At 38.1% G+C, this 20356-nt stretch overlaps 1 protein-coding gene across 14 annotated transcripts; it reads left to right on the top strand.

The window, feature by feature from the left end:
- Positions 1-3222: 3222 nt before the first annotated feature.
- On the top strand, positions 3223-20203 carry agpat3 (1-acylglycerol-3-phosphate O-acyltransferase 3). Of its 14 annotated transcripts, none has more exons than XM_079462798.1 (11): positions 3512-3981; positions 4240-4362; positions 11207-11265; positions 13024-13253; positions 13483-13652; positions 13746-13907; positions 14084-14237; positions 16000-16102; positions 16377-16452; positions 16529-16727; positions 17280-20203. In XM_079462798.1, exons 4-11 carry the CDS (start codon positions 13076-13078, stop codon positions 17369-17371), a joined length of 1134 nt encoding a protein of 377 aa, XP_079318924.1. In that variant the 5' UTR covers positions 3512-3981; positions 4240-4362; positions 11207-11265; positions 13024-13075; the 3' UTR covers positions 17372-20203. The 14 variants fall into 14 exon arrangements, with proteins under 14 accessions (XP_079318935.1, XP_079318922.1, XP_079318924.1 ...); XM_079462802.1 differs by having other exon boundaries at positions 3606-3981; positions 13021-13253; XM_079462809.1 differs by lacking the exons at positions 3512-3981; positions 4240-4362 and adding an exon at positions 3223-3463.
- The last annotated feature ends 153 nt before the right edge of the window (positions 20204-20356 follow it).

The raw sequence follows: 20356 nt of genomic DNA, 5'->3' as shown, positions 1-20356 counted from the left end.
TTCTGTTGTATGTTTATGTGTGATCTAGTTTACATTACAAACAGCACTTTTGTAGATTAACTAATAATTGTTTATCTCTTGTTTAGTGGATCACTGTTTTACACACCACTGATCCTCCAGCACAGCCATGTTACTTTAATCCATCTGTTCATTCTCTGATTTGTTCATTTATTTTTTTATCAACATAAAAGCAAAATAATACATCAACAGTCAACAATTTATAACCATTATATCACATCTTCGCCACATAACTGTAACATTCTGATTCACAATTAGGTCCATTCATTGTGATTATAACTCACTTCTTTTGATTCACATTCAGATTCATTTATTTTGATTCACATTCAGGTTCACTCATTGTGAACCACATACAGTTTTTACTCAAACTGATTAAGAGTCACTCTTTTTGCTTCACATTCAGGTTTATTCATTTTGATTCACATTTGGATTTACTCATTCTGAACCACATTCAGACTCCCTCACGTGATTCACATTCTTATTCGCACACAGGTTCGCTCGTTCAGATTTACATTCGGGTTCATTCTTTTCATTAAAACTCACTTATTTTTATTCAAATTTAGCTTTTCTTGTTCTGATTCACATTTAGATTCACTCATTCTGAACCACATTCGTTAAGATTCAGGTTTATTCATCATGATCAAGATTCACTTATTTTGATTCACACTCAGGTTCACTCGTTCTGATTCACATTTAGATTCACTCATTCTGAACCACATACAGTTTTTATTCATTATGATTAAGAGTCACTTATTTTGATTCACATTTGTATTTACTCATTAGGAACCACATTCAGGTTCCCTCATGTGATTCACATTATTATTCGCACGCAGGTTCACTCGTTCAGATTTACATTCGGGTTCATTCTTTTCATTAAAACTCCCTTATTTTGATTCAAATTTAGGTTTACTTGTTCTGATTCACATTTAGATTCAATCATTCTGAACCACATACAGTTTTTATTCATACTGATTAAGATTGACTTATTTTGATTCACATTTGGTTTTACTCATTCTGAACCACATTCAGATTCCCTCATGCGATTCACATTCTTATTCGCACACAGGTTCGCTCGTTCAGATTTACATTAGGGTTCATTCTTTTCATTAAAACTCACTTATTTTGATTCAAATTTAGGTTTACTTGTTCTGAACCACATTCGTTAAGATTCAGGTTTATTCATCATGATCAAGATTCACTTATTTTGATTCACATTCAGATTCACTCAGTGTGATTCACATGCAGGTTCACTCGTTCTGATTCACATTCACTCATTCTGAAACATATTCAATTTCACTCATTCTGATTCACATTCAAATTTTACTCATTCTTCTGGCCCACATTAAGTTTTTTTGGATTCACGTTCAGATTCACTCTCTTGGAAGTAATCTAACCACAAGACCTTCATTTTCTTTCTTCAGCAAAAAATAAAAAAATGGCCATGTGCAGGACTAATCAGGGGTCGGCATTGCTCCGAGGGGCACATGCTTCTGTTTTTCATTAGTTTTTGAGCTGTTATCTAACTTCTTACATGTATTGTACATTGTTGGTGTGTGTGCGCAGTATATGTGTGAACTACAAAGGACAGTTCTATAGTGAGTGAGAGTATTTGTGTTATTTAAAGGAATATGAGGGTGCAGTGGGTATATAAAATAAGGAAAGCCAAGAGTTAGTCTTTGTGAACGTGGACAATGAGCTGGTACACAGTTGATTATGACATCACTGTCTTAGTAAGATAAGCGTTGCTTTAAAGCAGAATTCAAAGATGCATCTCGCTCTCGTAGTGGGCAGCCAAATATTTTGACTGTTATCACAGTGATGTCTAGTGCATTCCCTGAGGGAAGTAAGAAATTTTGGGGTGACCTACAACATTTATGTTTGTTCTGTATACATAATGTATGTAAAATGTATATTGGTCTGTGAAAATTATGTGTTGTCTGTTGTAAGACTGTGGATCAACGATGACCAAATGATGATGAGCTCCGTCTAGTGGATGGGAGCTTATATCGTCAGGGGGCAAAAACCCACCCACCTTCTATAACTTCCCCCAAGAACAAACCGCCATGTAGACGTTTAGTATTTTAGATCCTCTATAACTTCATTCCTGGTAGCTCCTTGAGTTGATATTCAAAGTTTTAGCTGCCTTCCATTGCAAGGCTTGGAAACGATCCTGCCTTACTATATTTACAAAGCACATTTAGATGGAATATCAGTCTTAGTAGTGCTCAGAAACAAATATTCATACTAGTTGTGACTTGGCTCCGATTCTTAAACCGTTTAAGTTTGTTCTTGTTTTATGTAGCACAGATTGAGATACAAGAACGGTGTTTGATCGTTTTAATACGAGTAAAACAAAAAACTATGACTAGAAATGTATTCAATCTGACATGATTACTTTTGTCTTTGTCTCTCATGTGAAATCATCAATCTTGAATAAAATGAGAGTTCACATCACTGTGCTTGCTGTAATGTACTCTATTCTCTTTATAGAAGATTCTGTCGAGAGTACACGAGGTCACACCCGTCCTCCTCACGGAAGGGCAGATAGCCCCAAATGTGAATTTCAATGACATCATAATGGGCAGAGTGACATGTTGCCATGGCAACAATTAGATGCAACGTTCTATTCCTCTGTAAATACGTCTGTTCTAGTGACACGTTAACGCTCCGCAATTCATTTGAGTTCCCCCCTCGTTCACATGGTTGGTAATATAAAAAAAAAAACTTTCATTTGCTAATGGTTTCCTTCGTGAATGGGGTCAGAAAAGATGATGAAAAATTTATGTTTCGTAAAGTTTTCAGTGTTTTGGTTTCATATTGGGAATATTTTATAATGTGTAACAAACAATAAAGATTGTAGTGTACAAATCATTTATAATGTATGTATGTTATAATGCAATAAAGAAAACAATCTATTATATTAAGCACGTTGTATGTTTGTGTGTGGATGGTGCTCACCCTAACCCTTGTGATTATTGTGAAACATTACAATATGAAGTCAAAAAGAGATGAAACAATTAAATGTTGATTTTAAAACTATAACATTTTTGACAAGTCAGTACTTTAGTGTCATGACATGCCACACAGGAACCATTTAGAACATTATAAAGATCAAATATTTAATTTCCTAATCAAAATGTTTAATAATTAAAATATCAACTTCAGATCAAGACTGAATTATTGATCAGGTCCGGGTCTTACAGCAGAGGAGGAACCACAAAGCGCCAATGTTTCCAGTCGTAGAGAGGACGCGATCGGACAGGAAGTCCATGGCTGCGTGTGATGTCTGCGTGTTGTGCATGTGTGGATGGCGACCTGCGGTAACAAAGAGTAGCGATCATCTGAGCGATCCGACGTCCGTCTCCGGTCGCGTTATCTGAGACCGCTCCAGTGTCATCGCGTTCAACCGAAGCGCACGGATCCTCCACCGATGACATTAAAACAGGTATCGTAAATGAGCGATGACTTTACGTCGGACCCGGTTAATAAGCGCGCTGACACCGGCGTTGTTGACATTGACAGTCAGGCGTGCGCACGTTGCTGTATTTTCTTGCTTTTGCGTCCGTATCTCGACGCATTTTGGCGTCAGACGCGTGCGCGCTCGCGTGCAAGCGCTTGTGCTGCAGTGGCCGCTTTATGGGAACGACATGTTTAAAACACTTCACTGTCGTAGTTTAGCGTGCTACTAGTAGTAACCAGTGTTTGTCTACTGAGGGAGCGCTCGTCGTATCACGCGTTTATCTGCATTAGATCGCTGAATGATGATTCGCATCGGGTAGATTTATAGTGGAGACACGGGTTGTTTATGAATCGGTTGCCGTGTGTCACGCACGACCTGCGTACACGTCATTATCGTGCGATTACTGGGGTTACTAAAGTTCAGACGGATCTTCGCTGCGCGTTTGCTACGCTGAGCGACTCTCGGCATTTAACGCGCTAGAGTTAAGACGGATCGCATTTTTGGTAGTTATGACGCATTTGTAATAACATAATTACGTCTGTAATTCATGTCAAACGGATTCAGTTATTAATATAATTACAGCCTGTAAAATAAGAAAGCGTGTTTTAAGCACGTGTCATTGAAATGAATCATTTCTCGCGAGACTCTTGGCCGGTTTCGCGCATCTATTGGTTCACTTTCCTACATTATAAATTGTCCACGGCTGTTTGTCATGCCGTCAACACCCTACTTGCTTGACATGTTTTGTAATCTCATTTAAGGCAAAGCATCGTAAGTGTTTAGCAACACTAATGCGTTCGTCTGTGGGTTGTGGCTGCGTGGCTGGATCTCTCCCTTCAATGCGTTGCAGCAGTGGTTGAAACGCAACCAAATAAATTGACACAGTAGGTGACTGAATTTCGATGTTCGTTTTGACCAGCTTTGAGTACAGTTGAATTAAAGTGCTTAGAACTAGTCTTACAAGCTAGTCATCTTTTTTTCAAGCCATTTAATGGATGTTAAAGGGGCTGTATGGATCCTATGTTAGTGTTTACAAAAACAATGCATTTATTTTGATGGAGATTTAATCAAACGTGTTCTTTGACCATTTCAAAGATTTGTAGTTTGTTTTGTAAACGAAAAAAGATGGATAGCACGTGTTTTCATAAAGGTCATCTTTTTTTCAAGCCTTTTAATCACTTTAGGGATGTTAAAGGGGCTGTATGGATCCTATGTTAGTGTTTACAAAAACAATGCATTTATTTTGATGGATATTTAATCAAACATGTTTTTAGACCATATCAAAGATATGTAGTTAGTTTTTTAAACAAAAAAAATGATGGATAGCACGTGTTTTCATAAAGGTCATCTTTTTTTTCAAGCCGTTGAACCCTTGTGAGATGTTAAAGGGGCTGTATGGATCCTATGTTAGTGTTTACAAAAACAATGCATTTATTTTTATTGAGATTAAATTGAACATGTTCTTTGACCATATCAAAGATATGTAGTTAGTTTTTTAAACAAAAAACGAATAGCACGTGTTTTCATAAAGGTGATTTACCTTATGCTATTTGTTTCTTTCCAGCTTCACCTTTAATCTGATCTATCACTCTGTACCTCAGGTAGATAACGGCAGCCGTATCTGTGTGGTCATGATGTTGTTGGGCAACTTTTATTTTGCATGATGACAACGTGGGTCAGATGTTGACGTCTGATCCGCTTCACATTTTTGTTTCCTTTCGGACAGGAAATGGTCGTCCTCTTTTGTTTCTCTCTTTTTGAAGAGCTTTATGACCTGCATCATAATGGCTTTGATTCGTGAGCCACGTGATTTCTTTTTTTTATGGGTAATCTAGGGCTGCGTTTAAAGGATTTGAGATGTGTAGGAAATTATATTTTGGGGCAGACATTAGGAGCCACATCTGTCGCTGTCAGTCGATTCAAAAGTTGTAAAGTGATAAATATCAAAATGTTACACTTTTGTTCAATGATAATAGCAATTTAAAAAATGTAAAATATTGCAGGCCCTAATAGCAACGCACTGACATCTTTTATTTTTTGCGTCATCAATGTTTGCATGATTTATCATTTTGATGTGTATTGGATTTGAATTGTAATTTGTCAAATTATTTGAGGAATTAAAAGAAATGATTCGATATTTAAGAGACGGATAAGTCATGTTGACCTCAGTTACAGTACAGTAAACTCCTTTGAGCAAATATGTCTCATAAAATGAATGATTATGCTATAAATCTTATCTGTTTTCGAGACTTTGCCTCATATGCCCTCTAAACAGGATACACCCTTCTGCAGAGGACATTGGGCTTTAAAGATAACTTTGACCCTAGGTCATGCTTCCTTTCTTACAGTGCATTTTTACAAACATTAATGCAGTGGGATCCTGGATAAGCAAGGCCTTTATTTATTATTCAAGGGTTCATTGCACAACTGTTTTACCTTTCTGGTCTTTGTATATCATCGCATCATAAAGGTTCCCTTTGCATGGCTATATGAGACCAGTTTTATTGAACTTGTTGTCCTTATGTCGTTCCAATTGCGTTCCACTTGTTTATCTCATGTGTAAGTCGCTTTGGATAAAAGCGTCTGCTAAATGTAAATGTAATGTAAACGCATGGGCCGATGAGCACTGATATTAACTAGGACCTAGTCTCAGCCTCACGATCCGTTGGAGACACATGTTCAAAGTTTTCATCAGATCACCACTAAACGCTTACCTCTTAAGAGTATGCAAGGTTCAGAAAAAAAGAAATCGTAGTCATTATGTTGCTGTTAACTTTTGACACGTTTGTGAATTTACACCGGTCTGTTACTGCAGGGACATTTCCACGCCTCTAAACATTAACGCGGCTCAAGACGAAACGTGATTCGTTGCTTTACTTGTCAGTCATATGGCCTATTGGGCTGGCCTTGGCCAAAGAAAGAGTCCCTTTTTTTCATTGTTCATTGTTCATAACATGTGAAGACCTTTCTGAAATGTAAAGAACTGTGGAATCCATGTTTCATGCATATACACGAGGGTCGTCTGTGCAGTGGGTCAAAGATGTTATGAAGAAATTTACAAAAGTGATTTATACACAATTCTTGGAGAGTAAAAGGTCAATATTTGGTTGAAGTATTGTCACTCAGTGTAACACAATATTTATAAATTCAAACAACATGCTTATTCTGGACTGATATCGAAATGAAAGCAGACAGAGGAAATAAGTGAACACGAGCAAGGATGGAAGCTCGATAAATAAAAGCGGTCTAAAGCCATTTTGTTGCGTGAACCCCTGTGGCACATTGTGTTTTTCAGCCGCTAATGAAATTGTGCAGTCAAGGCTCCCAACCACAATGTGCCCGATTATCTTCTTCACCTCATGAGAACTGGACCCAGGGTCTAGTCGATCTTGGATACACAGAGATGTTACCTGGTGTGTCGAAACACCCACAAAGACTACTCGTACCTGCCCAACTGTTGGCTTGACCAACAAGACTCCCCCTATTGGCTAGAGCAGGTCACTGTCGTCCTTTGTTAATAAGCTCACTTCTGTCTGTCCCAGTCTTGCTTGAGGTTGATGTAAATGCATTGTGACTTATCCAGGGTGATGCTTATCAGTAATCTAATTCAGATGAGATTACTGAAGAGGTGGGGAACACGGGATGCTGAGAACGTCTCTTGCTGGCTTATCTGAGGGCTAGTAGTATGTCAACTTCATGGTGCGAGACTGTAGCGTCTACATAAGTGTTGCCAACTGGAACTGTTTGTGCAGCCAATACAACGTCTTGAAGTTTTAGCACTTTGGTTTCAGCTCCTGCGGTCTAGTTTTGCTCGTGCTTGGATCAGCAGCGTTATGTGACGACAGGATTAGCATTAGCATGGGGTTGTAGCAACCTAGTTCTTCATCTTGAAAATATTCAGGAACCTCATTCAACGCTTCAAAAGGATTTCTGGACTAAGCTCAAGAGCATTTATCGCAGTGCGTTTGTTTGTCTCCAACCTTGTTGAAACAAAAGTCCTTGTTGAAACGGAAGTCGCTCGACTGTCTTTGAAAGGAAGTTTTGTAATAGCTTTCAAGGACGACTGCCAGGAGCAAAGATGCTGAACCAGGGGGCTGTGATGATCTTCACAGGGCTCTGTGGAGCGTTAGTGGTCATGGCGGTGGCCTACTACGCCTATTGGTGAGTCCAGCTAATGGTTCTAATGGTTTTGTGGACTGATCTGACCACTTGCTGCTTTATAAGGGGTTATAGGATTGGACGTATTGGATTAAAGTTTCTCTCACTTAAGAACTTTTCCTATGTCTGTTAGCCTGTAGTTTCTCGCTCCCCGTGTAGTTTAGTGGATGACACTGGTCACCTGTAATGGGGTCACATAATGTCACTTTGTCTTTTGTGAGTAGATATGCTTTGTCAAGGTCGTGAAAGCTATTCAGAGTACTTTGATCCGAAACATTAACCTTTTGACTGAAGGCTGTGCTTATTAACAATATAGAGCCGAAGTGTGAGTCTGTTTTACTTAAGGGTCCATTGTTTTGAGTTTTCTTTTAAGTTCTGTAAGGTTTTAGGTCTTCAAAGAGGTAAAATGTCTGTTTTGTCCTGTATTTGAAGAAAGCTCCAGGATGGCTCGGGATGCAGGCCACACAGCTGTTTCCACATAAACCGGTTTATCCCTCCTTCTCTAATCCCATCTATCTATTCTGACCCTATGTAGTTGTCATGTTACTAACGCCGAATGAGAAAGAAGTTCTAATTTATAAAATGGTCCACTTTGCTGTATTCTGTATTGATTCAGAGGCCAAGGACGATAACTGTAATGATAGAAATTTGAAAATCATTTCAGATTTTCGATAAAACATTGACAGCCAATCAAAATGTTTTCGAATTTAATGGGATCAAGCAACTAAAATAAGGAACATGTGCGCTTTGAATAAACAATGTTGTTGTGTTAGTTAGCCTGTAGTTGTCTTCATACAGTTTATACAATTTACATTTGGCAGACGCTTTTATCCAAAGAGACTTACAATGCATTATACTATTCATTGTATCTAAGTATGTGCAATCCTCTGGGATCGAACCCATGACCTTGGGATTTTACATAGTCACAACAAACTCATGACTACACTTGACTTGAAATAAATTGAATGATCCACTTTTATAATTCTTATAGTTTTGGAATTGGGGATTATAGTGTTTTTGCTACACGTTTATCATGGCCAAAGTCTTAATGGCAATGATACCATCGTGATATCTTTAAAAATGAAGGGCAAGAGTGTTTTGTAGGGCTGTCAACTTTAGTCGTTTAGTCGACTAATCGGTCGATGCCGTCTTGGTCGACTGACATTCTCATTGGTCGACCAGTTGCCTATTTTTTTTAGCCTATGTTTCATCCCCAACTTTAAATACTTTAATTTCGGCTATTTAAAAAAAATCACTTAATTTTCAAAGAATTGTATTATTATTATAGTTGTATGTATTATTGATGTCTTTTCGTTGTTGTTTTATAAATGTTCTATGACGATTGTTTAATAAATGTTCAATCAAAATGCAAAACATCGCGTCTTTTTTTTTTTTTTTTTTTTTTTTTTTTTTAGTCGACTGATCGCTGCGCAGGACAGGACTTTGGTCGACTAAGCATTTCTTTGGTTGACTACAGCCCTAGTGTTTTGCGTGTCGTTGTGACTAAATTTTTAAATGAATAGCGCTGAATAGTTAACGGTATGCGTTAGGGATGTAACAATATTATCGATATCGTGTTATCGCAATTGCAAGTTTGTCTCGATATTCTTGCGCTCAAATGGCTGTATGAAACTGTAGGTCTTGCGGGCATAGAGAATGTAAAATAAAATTATAGATGTAGCCTTTGGCAAGGTCCATCTGGTGCAATTAATTTATTTAACAAAAATAATTTCCAACTCATTTAATCTCACGCTATATCCTCTAAACATAACTGTTGCTTAGAGGAATGAGTTAAAGAAAAGAGGATGGTTATGTCAAGTTTTCAAGTCATCATTTGTCATTCGAAATATCGCAATAAACATTGCACCGTGGTCTTTATACGGAGGTATTATCTGACAGTGAGATTTTGATGTTTCATCCCTAGTATGTGTGAATTAACATAATATGGATAATCATGTTTTTTTTATTGCGGTATATTGTGACACCCCATTTGCTGCAACCAGTCGCTATTCACTTTAATGAATTGTTAATAAATTACTTTCATGGAAGAAATGAAAGAAGTTAAAGTTAAGAAACAAAGAGAAATGAATTAAGGGGTTTTACTGAGATAAGGACGTAACCCTTGTCCTACCCAGTGTTCAGAGCTGATCAAGAGCACGATCATGTCTGGAGACCTAATGGTCTCAGTTGGCAGTGGTTGGGAAGACTTTGTATTGGTGTATTAGTTCACATCTGCGTCTGTTTCTTGTCATACCTTGATCAGGTGATATTAAGTATACACCCTCCAAATACACACACGCACACACAGTTATGTCCCATTTCTGCATTTTGTGCTTTCTGCCTCTTACTTCATCTTGAGTATTGCTCTTCTTTCAACCCATTTCTGTCTGGAGTGTCTCTATCCAACCACACGTGCTTTAGTTTGGTACGATTTCAAAGTTTATTTTCGTTCTTGCATTGGTTGGGACAGAGTTCATCTCGTTCCTTTCCCACCCTTTCTTTCTCTCTATCTTTTTGTGTCTCTTTCTTTCCCAATATTTTACACGCGACCGTGTCCTTACAAGAGTGGAAACTCATCCGAGGTTAGTGTTCTTGGTTTTGTTTGTCGTGGGTGATATGAGGTTTTGTTAATCGAAAACTAGAGTTATGCAGGATTAAACTTTGGTCTTTAGTCATGAAACGTGGTTTGACGGAAATGACGGCACATATTCAGCTTTACAGTTATGCTACATTGTCAATTTAAAGTAGAGCATTTAAATATGGTAATAACTAGATTTGATCATCTATCATGATGATTTGAGGTGGTTCTAGACCCGTACACCATGTCTTGGACGACACACGGCTTGTACTATTGGAATTTTCGCACCGCATCTGGTGTAGACGTGGTGTTACTGTTAAAAGATAAGAGGTTGAAAATATTGGCCAGCCAAACAAACGTATGTGACACAACAGTTTGCACATTATATATACCGCTAGCTGTTGGTCTGAAGCCGAGATGTAATACTACAGCAGACACAGACTAAGAGACCGGTCATCTGAAGGTTATGACATGGGCAGCTGCAAGTAGTTTGGCAACTTCATCTTGCGTATCGGATCTAGGGTCAGAGAAACCGCTTTACTGTACAGAGCTGGGTTTCACTTTTGGATGGGTTTTATCTTGTTAAGCGCCAAATGATTATTTGTTCACACATTTGTCGAAAACAAAAATGTTTTTGTTTATTAGGTTGAAGGTTTTGAAGGCCTGAAGTCAAAGCTGCAGGGGGAAGAAGTTGCACAAACGCATGTCAGAGTGTAATTGGAGGAGGTAACTGGAGTTTCTCCAACTGGGTGAGAGGGTGTGCGACTTTGTAGAGCACTACTGTATGATGCGCGCGAGGGGAATTTGTTTCGCCTGAAGGATCTGTGGTCACGAACTATAACCTACTTTACCGTTTGTTTGTTTTTTGTATCTCTGGATGTGGTGCAGGAGATCTAAACTTGTGTGGATAAGATGCAGAATTGGGCTGTAGTAGGAGTTGCTCTTTAATGGAGTGTCCCTTTAATGATTTGAAATGTTCTTCTTTGTTTCAGGTCGGTGGTGCTAAGTGAGGGGCCGTGTAAAAGAGGGTTATAGAGAAGAACCCACTGTGGTGAGTTAAACGTGGATGAATGATATACATGATATTTCACAGTCAAACTAATTTAACAACATGCAACGGCATTGGTTTGTAAGAGATTTCTGAGGTCGTCCATTCATGCAAATACTCGTACAACACGAGCGATATCAAACAAGCTGCTGTATAATTCTGCAGCGATATTCAAACCTGCGGCTAAGTGTGATATTTACTGCAACAGCATTTCTGAAACAACATTTTTTGGTACATTTAAAGAAAGTTATGCTGTGTTTACACTAGCGATTCTCTGGCCAATATTTAGAAATCAGGCCGGCCGGTGTGTTTGGACGATTTTCTTTTTTCCACATTCATTATATAAAACCAAACAGTTAAGTAATAAGAAGTGATATAGAATATTGCTTAAATTGAACATTTATTGAAGACATGTCTCTAAAAAATCAGTGCCCTTGATAGAGAAAGATTGCATAAGTGTTTATTGCAGGGTACAAGATAGCATAGTAGTAATCATAGTAATAATGCATTGCTCAACTTTTAAGCACCTTCTCAAACTGCAATAGGCATGCGTTTTGTTTGTTTGTTGGCCGACACTGCTGTAAGTCAAATGGTCATATTTAATTGGAAAACAAATACACAGCCTGGTGCTCATAACTGCGTTTTTAGTTATATTTATGTTTTAGTCTTTTTCAATTTTATAGAACACTAGAAAGCCTGACAGGAAAGTAGACGCACGCTCTTGTGGTCGGATGCGTTTAAACAGCCACAAAAGACCGTCAACGGACATAATGCGTAAACGAGAGGAAACAACAAGTCAGGATTTTAACTTTGGCCGAAGACTTAAAATTTTGGTTTAATGACGTAAAACATACCATGCCAGCAGAAAGTTTTCTCATCATTTCCGATTTCAAACACAGACTTACAGTTTTCAGCGTGTCCCATGGCTGTCATAATCGCTATGTTTATCTGCCCTGGTCGCGTTCATTTGTAAATTGCGTGCACTTATTAAGTCCATTTGATAGAACGATCGACCAAACCACATCTTAATACCATGTATAAACAGAACGCGAACAATCCCGTTCCTCGCTCTTTATTTTTCAACTTCACATCTTTTTTGCGTTTTGTTTATTGACTCATCGCTTAATTCGCATTTGGTGTGAACACGGCATTAGGGAATTTCTATCTTTTAGTATAAAGAATGTCTAAGGCTGTTAAATGATTATTCACGATCAATCGCTTCCAGAGTAAAAGTTTGTGTTTACATAATATATGTCTGTGTACCGTGCATAGTTTTTTTGTATTTATGAAGTCATACACGTGCATATAGATGTATATATTTAGGAAATATTTGCATGGATACATTTAGATTCATAAATATTTATATTTCTTATCATCAAAATCATCAAAAAACCTTTTATGCAGTCGGCATGCATGCATGATACAGTAATGCTTTATATATATATAGGATTGTAATAAAATATATAAATAAAAAATATTGATTTATATTTGAAAGCTAACAATCATATAACCAACACACGATATACATTCTTTCTGATCGTTGATCATTTTCCACATGCACTAACATTCACTTGCCAGTCACTCTATTTGCATTGATCTTAAACTTATGTTTACGTTTCAAAGTATTAAAGTCCTTCAGTTGCTGCCCTACAGCAGTCCTATTTGATTGGTCAAAAGTGACTTTTTGTGAAGTTTCATTTAATCAACATCACAGTATTTGAATTTAATGCGGGATCCACCGTGTGTCTTCTGTTTCAGCAGTGAGGGTGTGTGTGGGAGTGTGTGAGTGAGTGTGTAGTACAGGTTCTCAAACATGGGTGTGTTAGCGTGGATAAAGAGCCTGTTCATCCTGCAGCTCTTGATCGGATTTGTGTTTGTGGTGAGCGGCCTCATCATTAACTTCACACAGCTGTGCACCTGCGTGCTGTGGCCCTTCAACAAACAACTTTACCGCAAGATCAACACCAGACTCTCCTACTCGCTATGGAGCCGTAAGTTGTTTAAACACGTGGAACATTCGCATATTATCATCATATTTATAATAAGCAATGTTTTGAAAGTAATGCGTCTTTATAAAATATTCGTATAGTTGCAGTTTGACCGACACTTTAACCCAAAGCTACTTCAATTCATTCATGTTATACGGTTTATCAGTATGTGTGTTTTCTGGGATTTGAACCCGTGACCTCAATGCCAATTTTCTCTTTCCGAAACACACAGAGTTGGTGATGTTGCTGGAGTGGTGGTCTGGCACCGAGTGTACGCTGTACACCGATCAGGCCACGGTTGATAAGTTCGGTAAGGAGCATGTGATCATCATCCTAAACCACAACTTTGAGATCGACTTCTTGTGTGGATGGACCATATGTGAGAGATACGGCGTGCTGGGGGTGAGTTATGAGTGACAAATTTGTCGTTTTGGATTTGTCATTTTGTCCCTGCGTTCCTCATTTGCGTTTTTCTCTTTCTCTCTCCTCATCCAGAGCTCTAAGGTTCTGGCTAAACATGAACTGCTGAAAGTGCCTCTGATTGGCTGGACGTGGTACTTCCTGGAAATCGTCTTCTGTAAGAGGAGGTGGGAGGAGGACAGGGACACCGTCTTCAGTGGGCTAAACCGTCTCAAAGATTACCCAGAATACATGTGGGTAAGTTTTTTGTGGATATCGGTTAGTATCGTGAGGCAGAAACCCAACAGCAGCAGTGAGGTCACGCGTGACGTGGTCCGATTATAACTTTCCGTTGGCAACGAGATTACAAAGTGAGGAGATTACTCTCTTTAACACTGATCGGAGTGACAAGCGCGTGTTTGTGTGCTCTGCAGTTCCTGTTGTACTGCGAAGGAACCCGGTTTACAGAAAAGAAACATCAGATAAGCATGCAGGTGGCCGAGGCGAAAGGCCTCCCCAAACTGAAATATCACCTGCTGCCCCGCACCAAAGGATTCACAACGACACTGCATTGCCTGAAGGGAACAGGTTAGACAAATACAGACACCGTCTACAGTTACATGCTGAAATAAACAATGATCCCCTGTATGTTTACTTAAAGCAATGTTTCCCAGGGATGTGGCTGAAAGAGGCATTGCGGTACACGTGAACACACATAAATTACTGCTCTTATAAATAAACGCGGTAGATTAAATACTAACCCTTCAAACTAGAATTATTAGGATCTTTAGGTATTCCTGTGTGAATATTAACCTAAAAAGTATTAACGTAAATATTAGAAAAGTATACAAATTTGTAGGGTTTCATTTGTCACACAATCTTTATCCTGACCAGCTTCTAATGTCTGACTATAATGTTCTTGTATCGACTGTTTCAATGCATGCACGCTTTTGTGGCCCAAGCTTAATTTCTGATACACATACGCAAAAAATGAGTCCCGGCAGGTTATTTCTGAAAACCAGCAAAAGACATAAGTAAATAACATTAGCTGGCAAGTCAAAGTGTGTCTAGCTAGTATTATTTTGGGTTAGCAGTAGAAGACCCGTTACTTGGCTAAACTTAAATGCGACAAATTACATGACCCATTCAACAAATTGTTTATTTAAATAAATGAACATGCAACAAATTGTTTATTATACAATACAATATTAAAATAAAATCATTTTTAGTTAAATCAATTAAAATGTAAATAGTTATATTAATAACCTCTACCCAGACCGATAAACAAACAGGGCTGCGTTTCCCTGCGAAACCTTAACAGTACATCATTCTTAAATTATACTTTAAGTGTGTCAGCTAAATATTCTTAAGAACGATGTAGCGGTACGAAGGTTTCTGGAAACACAATCTAGACCGGTATTTGATCTGCGAGGTGCAGTCATCTGCAGAATAACATATTTTCTGAAAGTCGCACGTTTTCACTTTTTTTATCACATAAGAAATGCCCAACACATTAAGCATCTCTGAGATGTTTCTGTCTATCACCTAGAAATAGAGCTGTGAGGAGAGACTCATTGCATGTTTAAATGAGCCAAAAACCATTTGAGGACACTTGAAAATGTGTTATTTTGGTATGCAAGTTAATGTAGAATTTGCCATACACTCCAGTTTGATATGTTTTTTATTGTATTACCTTTCTCTCCCTTACAAGCTGTAATCTGTACTGTTTTTGAAAACTATGTTTGTTTGTTTGTTTGTTTGTTGAAAACTAAACCCTTGACATTTCAAAATGTCTGCTTGTAACTGAAATGGGAAGAAATGGTACAGCATCTGTTGGCATGGTAATCTGGAATTTTCACACCAAAATCTGAAAAATGCACCTCATGCAAACCAGTTAGTCATCCTAAATCTTTTCTCTTGTCTCTTTCAGTTGCAGGCAGCTGTATATAAAGAGCCTTTTCTAAAAAGATGTACGGTCACATGACAAAGAATGTGCACGGATTATTTAAATAAAGACGTATTTCCAAATGGGACATTTTACCCCAAATATGTTCGGCGGTACATTTGCGTTACGGTCATTAATGGAGCTTTAAAAGGACGTCACTGTCCTTCACCATCCTGCTTTTTTTACCCTCTTTTAGTGCCTAATAACAACATGCACAGGTTTTAAATAATAATTTAAGAAACATAAGTACAATATAGAGTTTTAGTAGCTCGAACATTTGCTTATTCATATTTTTGGTGGGGGGTACTGTACATAAATATGTACTGTAGTATTGCCATCTAATGCAAACTCTGTGTGCCACGGCATATTTGTTCCCATGAACCAATGCCTTTTGTGTTTTAACAGTGAAAGCCGTGTATGATGTTACACTGAACTTCAAGGACAAACAGAACCCGACCCTGCTGGGCATTCTCAATGGAAAGAAATATAAAGCAGACTTGAGCGTCAGGTGAGTCGCGATTTGAGTTGACCTCAGTAAAGGTTCACGGTATTTGTTAAATGCGTACTGTATGAGCATAGGTATCCGATGGTGGTGAGTCGTAACACCAACCCAGATTTTGAATATTTCTTGTGATTTGTAAGGATTAGAGCTGTAACTAAGAGGATCTGAATTTAGTTAAGCCCTAGTTAGGTGGTCTACTGTATATAGTTAGAGTATAGAGCCCTCTAGTGGTGTGTATGTGTAGTGTTCTGCGTTGACACCCATCCACTTACATCCGCAGACGCTTTCCCGTGGAGGAGATTCCAGATGATGAAAAGGAGTGTGCTGAATGGTTACACAAGCTCTACCAAGAGAAGGTGTGAAACACTTTATAAAAATGTTAACTTGGAGATTCATGTGAGCTATAATTAATTCCACATCTGTATTTTAAAGGATAAATTACAAGAAAATTATGAAAAGGAGGGATGTTACCCGGGACCCACCATTAAATCCAAACGTCGAGTTTGGACAGTGCTGAACTTTCTATTCTGGGCGACGCTTCTGCTTTCTCCACTTATTAACTTCGCCTGGGACGTCTTTGTCAGCGGCTCACCCCTCCTCATCATCGGCTTCATGATTTTCCTCATTGTCGGTACGTTTTGTTATCACGTGATTTTAGCAGTGTGAAGATTGTGGGTTTGTATCCAAGGGAATGCATTCAATCCTCCTAGAAGGATTCTTTTTATTATGGGTTTACACATGCAAAAGTATTTCTTTTACATGTAAAATCCCTTATTTATACATATTGTCATGTGTATAAATCAGTCGGCAAGGATGATGACTCATCATGCACTATAGAGATGATCGTCCAATCAAATGATTGCTGTTATGTGAAAGGCCTCTCCCACAATTTAAATGCCACCTCAGTTTTTCGCCGTCAAATCACTTGAAAAGTGATTTGAAATTTATCAAAACGTATGAAAAGTAGCAAACTTCACTACGAAAAGTGCACTTGGAAAAACCAAAATAAAAAAAATAGTTTTTGCTTAATTTGCAGTTGTCAGATAAGTGATTACATCTTTTGCAAATATCCGTTGTAGTCACATTCAATAGCACCAAAATTTTTTCTGTCCGGGAGTTCATTGCATTGATTTTATGCATTATTGCTCGTAATTTTCGTCTTTGACTTTGTTTCTCTCCACAGCTTCTGTAGCAGTCCGTCGGCTCATCGGGGTAACTGAAGTCAAGAAAACGGGCTCCAGCTACGGCAACATAGAGGCCAAGAAAGAAAACTGAAAGCGACGACACCGCGTGGCCACCATGTACCGTTTACCCTGCAGTCCATCCTCAGGCTTCGAGATGCCCAGTGTGCAGTTATCCCTCTTTTTACAACAAATTGAAAAAATAATAATCTTTCAGAATTGGGGTGATATAGATATATAACTATAGATCTAACTTAATATACTAATGTGTAAACAAATTGATCGTTTTTATGAACTAATTTGTAAATTTATGAGGGAAAACGAAACGTTCGCCCGTTGCTGATGGCGACACGCTCGTCTCCAAGGACGTCGAAAGAAAAGATTTATGAGTGACATAGATCACCTTCTCTTTAGCCCCGCCCCTTTCACTGTGGAACACGCAGTTACGTAGTCTCGTCTTTCTTTTCTGTTATTAATAATTTGCTACGCCATATCTCTGCACGTAAAATACCTTCCTCCCGCTAGCCATTTCACAAATGCTTTTTCAGCCATAGCCACACCATTCAGAGACTGATGTTTTCTTTTTTATTTCAATCCGAGTTTCATTTCACAGGAAAGGAGATCTTTCACGGATCTCTTGCTGCTAAGGTCATTGGTACAGCAATATGTTAAAATGGATTGAGCAGGGTTTGTGTCACATACCATGTCTTTTAATGTGTCATCTACACCTTTTTTCCCCTTTTGAAACCTTTTTCACAATGGTGTCTTAACCTTCATGCCATCATTGTGTTAGTAGGTATATTGAATAAAGTGGAAAATGTTTTAGGTGTACGTACTCCCTTCACGTGGAACATCTCTCTGGTTTAATGTTGGCCACGGTTTTGTTTGCCGACAGTTCACTGACCATGATATCCATCCGCTGTAAAATCTAGGGCTAAAGAGTCGCGCTATTGTGAACGTAGCCGAATGACCGAGGAGGAAATAAAAGCAAAGATTGTAAAAGGATGTTTAGTGTTTAACACTATTGACTTGAGTTTGAAATAAAAACTAGAAGTTTCTTCTGGACTTCATAAGGTTTTTGACAACTCGTTTCCTAATAACATTGAACAAACTTCAAATGTTGCTTTGGATGTATGTAAGTATCATGGCTGGCACCGTAAATCCTGTTGTGGGCACATAATGATCTGTCGAATACAAACCCATCAACACTTTAATGGCTTCCAAATGTCATTCTTTCTCGAATTGTGTCTGCTGTTGTACATTGTTTTTTAAAGATTCCTTATTGTTTTATAACAGTGGTCCATCCAAATCATACCAAACCTGTATGACTTTCTTTCTTCTGCGGAACACAAAAGAGGATATATTGAAGGCCGTGGATAATCAAACATTGGTCCCGTTTGACTTCCATTGTATAGACACACAACTACTGAGATATTTCTTAAAATATTTTTTTGCAGAAGAAAGAGTCACATACAGGTTTTGAATGGCATGATGGGGAATAAATGATGACTCGGATTTTATTTTTGGTTGTACGGTCCCTTTAAGAGACAAGTAAGATGCAGCTTCTATTGCGAGAGCCCTTCACCTCGAAACAGTCCCGTGTGCTTATTTAATTCGCTCAGTCGGGTTATGTTCATTCACAAATAATTTATCATAAGTGTAGTTCACATATATTGCTGCTCTGTCAAGCGTTTATGTGACCTATATCATTCACAGATCTGCTTAAAGGAACGGATCCTCCAAAAATGAAAATTCGGTTTTAATTCACCCTCAGTTTGTTGCAAATTTGTACATATTTCTTTGTTCTGTTGAACACAAAAGATATTTCGAAGAATGTATGAAAACAAACAGTTTTGTGGCACTTTTGTCGACCATTGTTCAACAAAGAGATGTATACAGATTTGGAAAACCTCAAGGGGGAGTACATAAAGACACAATTTTTTATTTTGTGTGAGCTGTCCCTTTGTGTGTGTGTCATGGGGACCAAAATTCAGGTCCCAATCGGCAAAAAACGTATTAATCGTACAGAACGATATTTTTTGAAAATCTAAAAATGCAAAAAAAGTTTTCTATGATCTTTGCGTGTAGGGGTTGGGGAATGAAATATACAGTTTGTACAGAATACAAATCATTATGCCTATGGACTGTCCCCACAGAGATAATAAACCAGACGTGTGCGTGTACGTGTGTGAGATAAGGGATAAAAGATGTGAGGATGGCATTTAGGGAGCCCAAAGTTAATAAGACTAAAATATTGCCCTGCCAGGTTTAGTTTTTACCTTGCCCAGTTCAATAGGAATGTGGGGATATTTAAATGTCTGTGTCATTTTTATTTTGACCTTTTTTGAAGGTTATGCATCAATTTAGAAAGCTAGGGAATTGCTTTTGTATGTTTTGTCCATAACGAATGATGTTTGCTGAGCTGGGATGGGTTTCCCACCATTGCTACTGCATATTAAAAAAACTCGACTGACCCCAGAACAGATTAAGTGTGACATTTTCGTTACCAACCCTGGTCCATGAAATTTGGGACTGATGTTTAATAATAAGGAGGCTTCCCATACTGAGTTTGTTACACGTGGTCTTCTCAGTTTAACATATTTTAGGGGTATGTGAATGAAGGCCACGTGGCCCTTGAAATTTAGTCCGTTCAAATCTCACAACTTTTTTCTATAATCTTTTAGATCAATTAAAGCATTCACTATGTTATTGGAACTGGAGTTGCTTCATTTCATTGTGTGAAAGTCAGGAAGAGTAGAAATCTGTGTTTTGAGCTTCGTGAATATACTTAGAAAGGCATTGAATAATTCTTAATAATACCCAATATATGCTCTCTGAGCATTTTTTTTTGATAATGTAGTCATTTGCAGTTGGTTTTAATGTGAATGAACCTTGCACAAAAAGTAAACCTCAACAGTGAAAACAAGTTTTTTGTGTTCTTTACTTTTTGGTGGTTTGAATTTAGTTGTGTTTTAAAAATGATATATATATATTGTATTTTAGAGTGCAAGATGTGAGGAAAAAAGTAAAGATTGAACTGCATGCCTCATTTATTGCTGTTAAAAAGTATCCCAGAAGG

This window comes from Barbatula barbatula (assembly GCF_947034865.1).
Source record: "Barbatula barbatula genome assembly, chromosome: 8".
Taxonomy (NCBI): domain Eukaryota; kingdom Metazoa; phylum Chordata; class Actinopteri; order Cypriniformes; family Nemacheilidae; genus Barbatula; species Barbatula barbatula.
Note: the sequence above shows the minus strand (reverse complement) of the source record. Positions and strands in the feature narration are given on the sequence as shown.

Coding starts and splice junctions, on each gene's coding strand:
- agpat3 (XM_079462809.1), top strand. CDS start 13,076: ATGGGTGTGTTAGCGTGGATAAAGAGCCTGTTCATCCTGCAGCTCTTG. Junction 13,254..13,482: donor CTCCTACTCGCTATGGAGCC/GTAAGTTGTTTA, acceptor CGAAACACACAG/AGTTGGTGATGTTGCTGGAG. Junction 16,103..16,376: donor AAAGCAGACTTGAGCGTCAG/GTGAGTCGCGAT, acceptor TTACATCCGCAG/ACGCTTTCCCGTGGAGGAGA.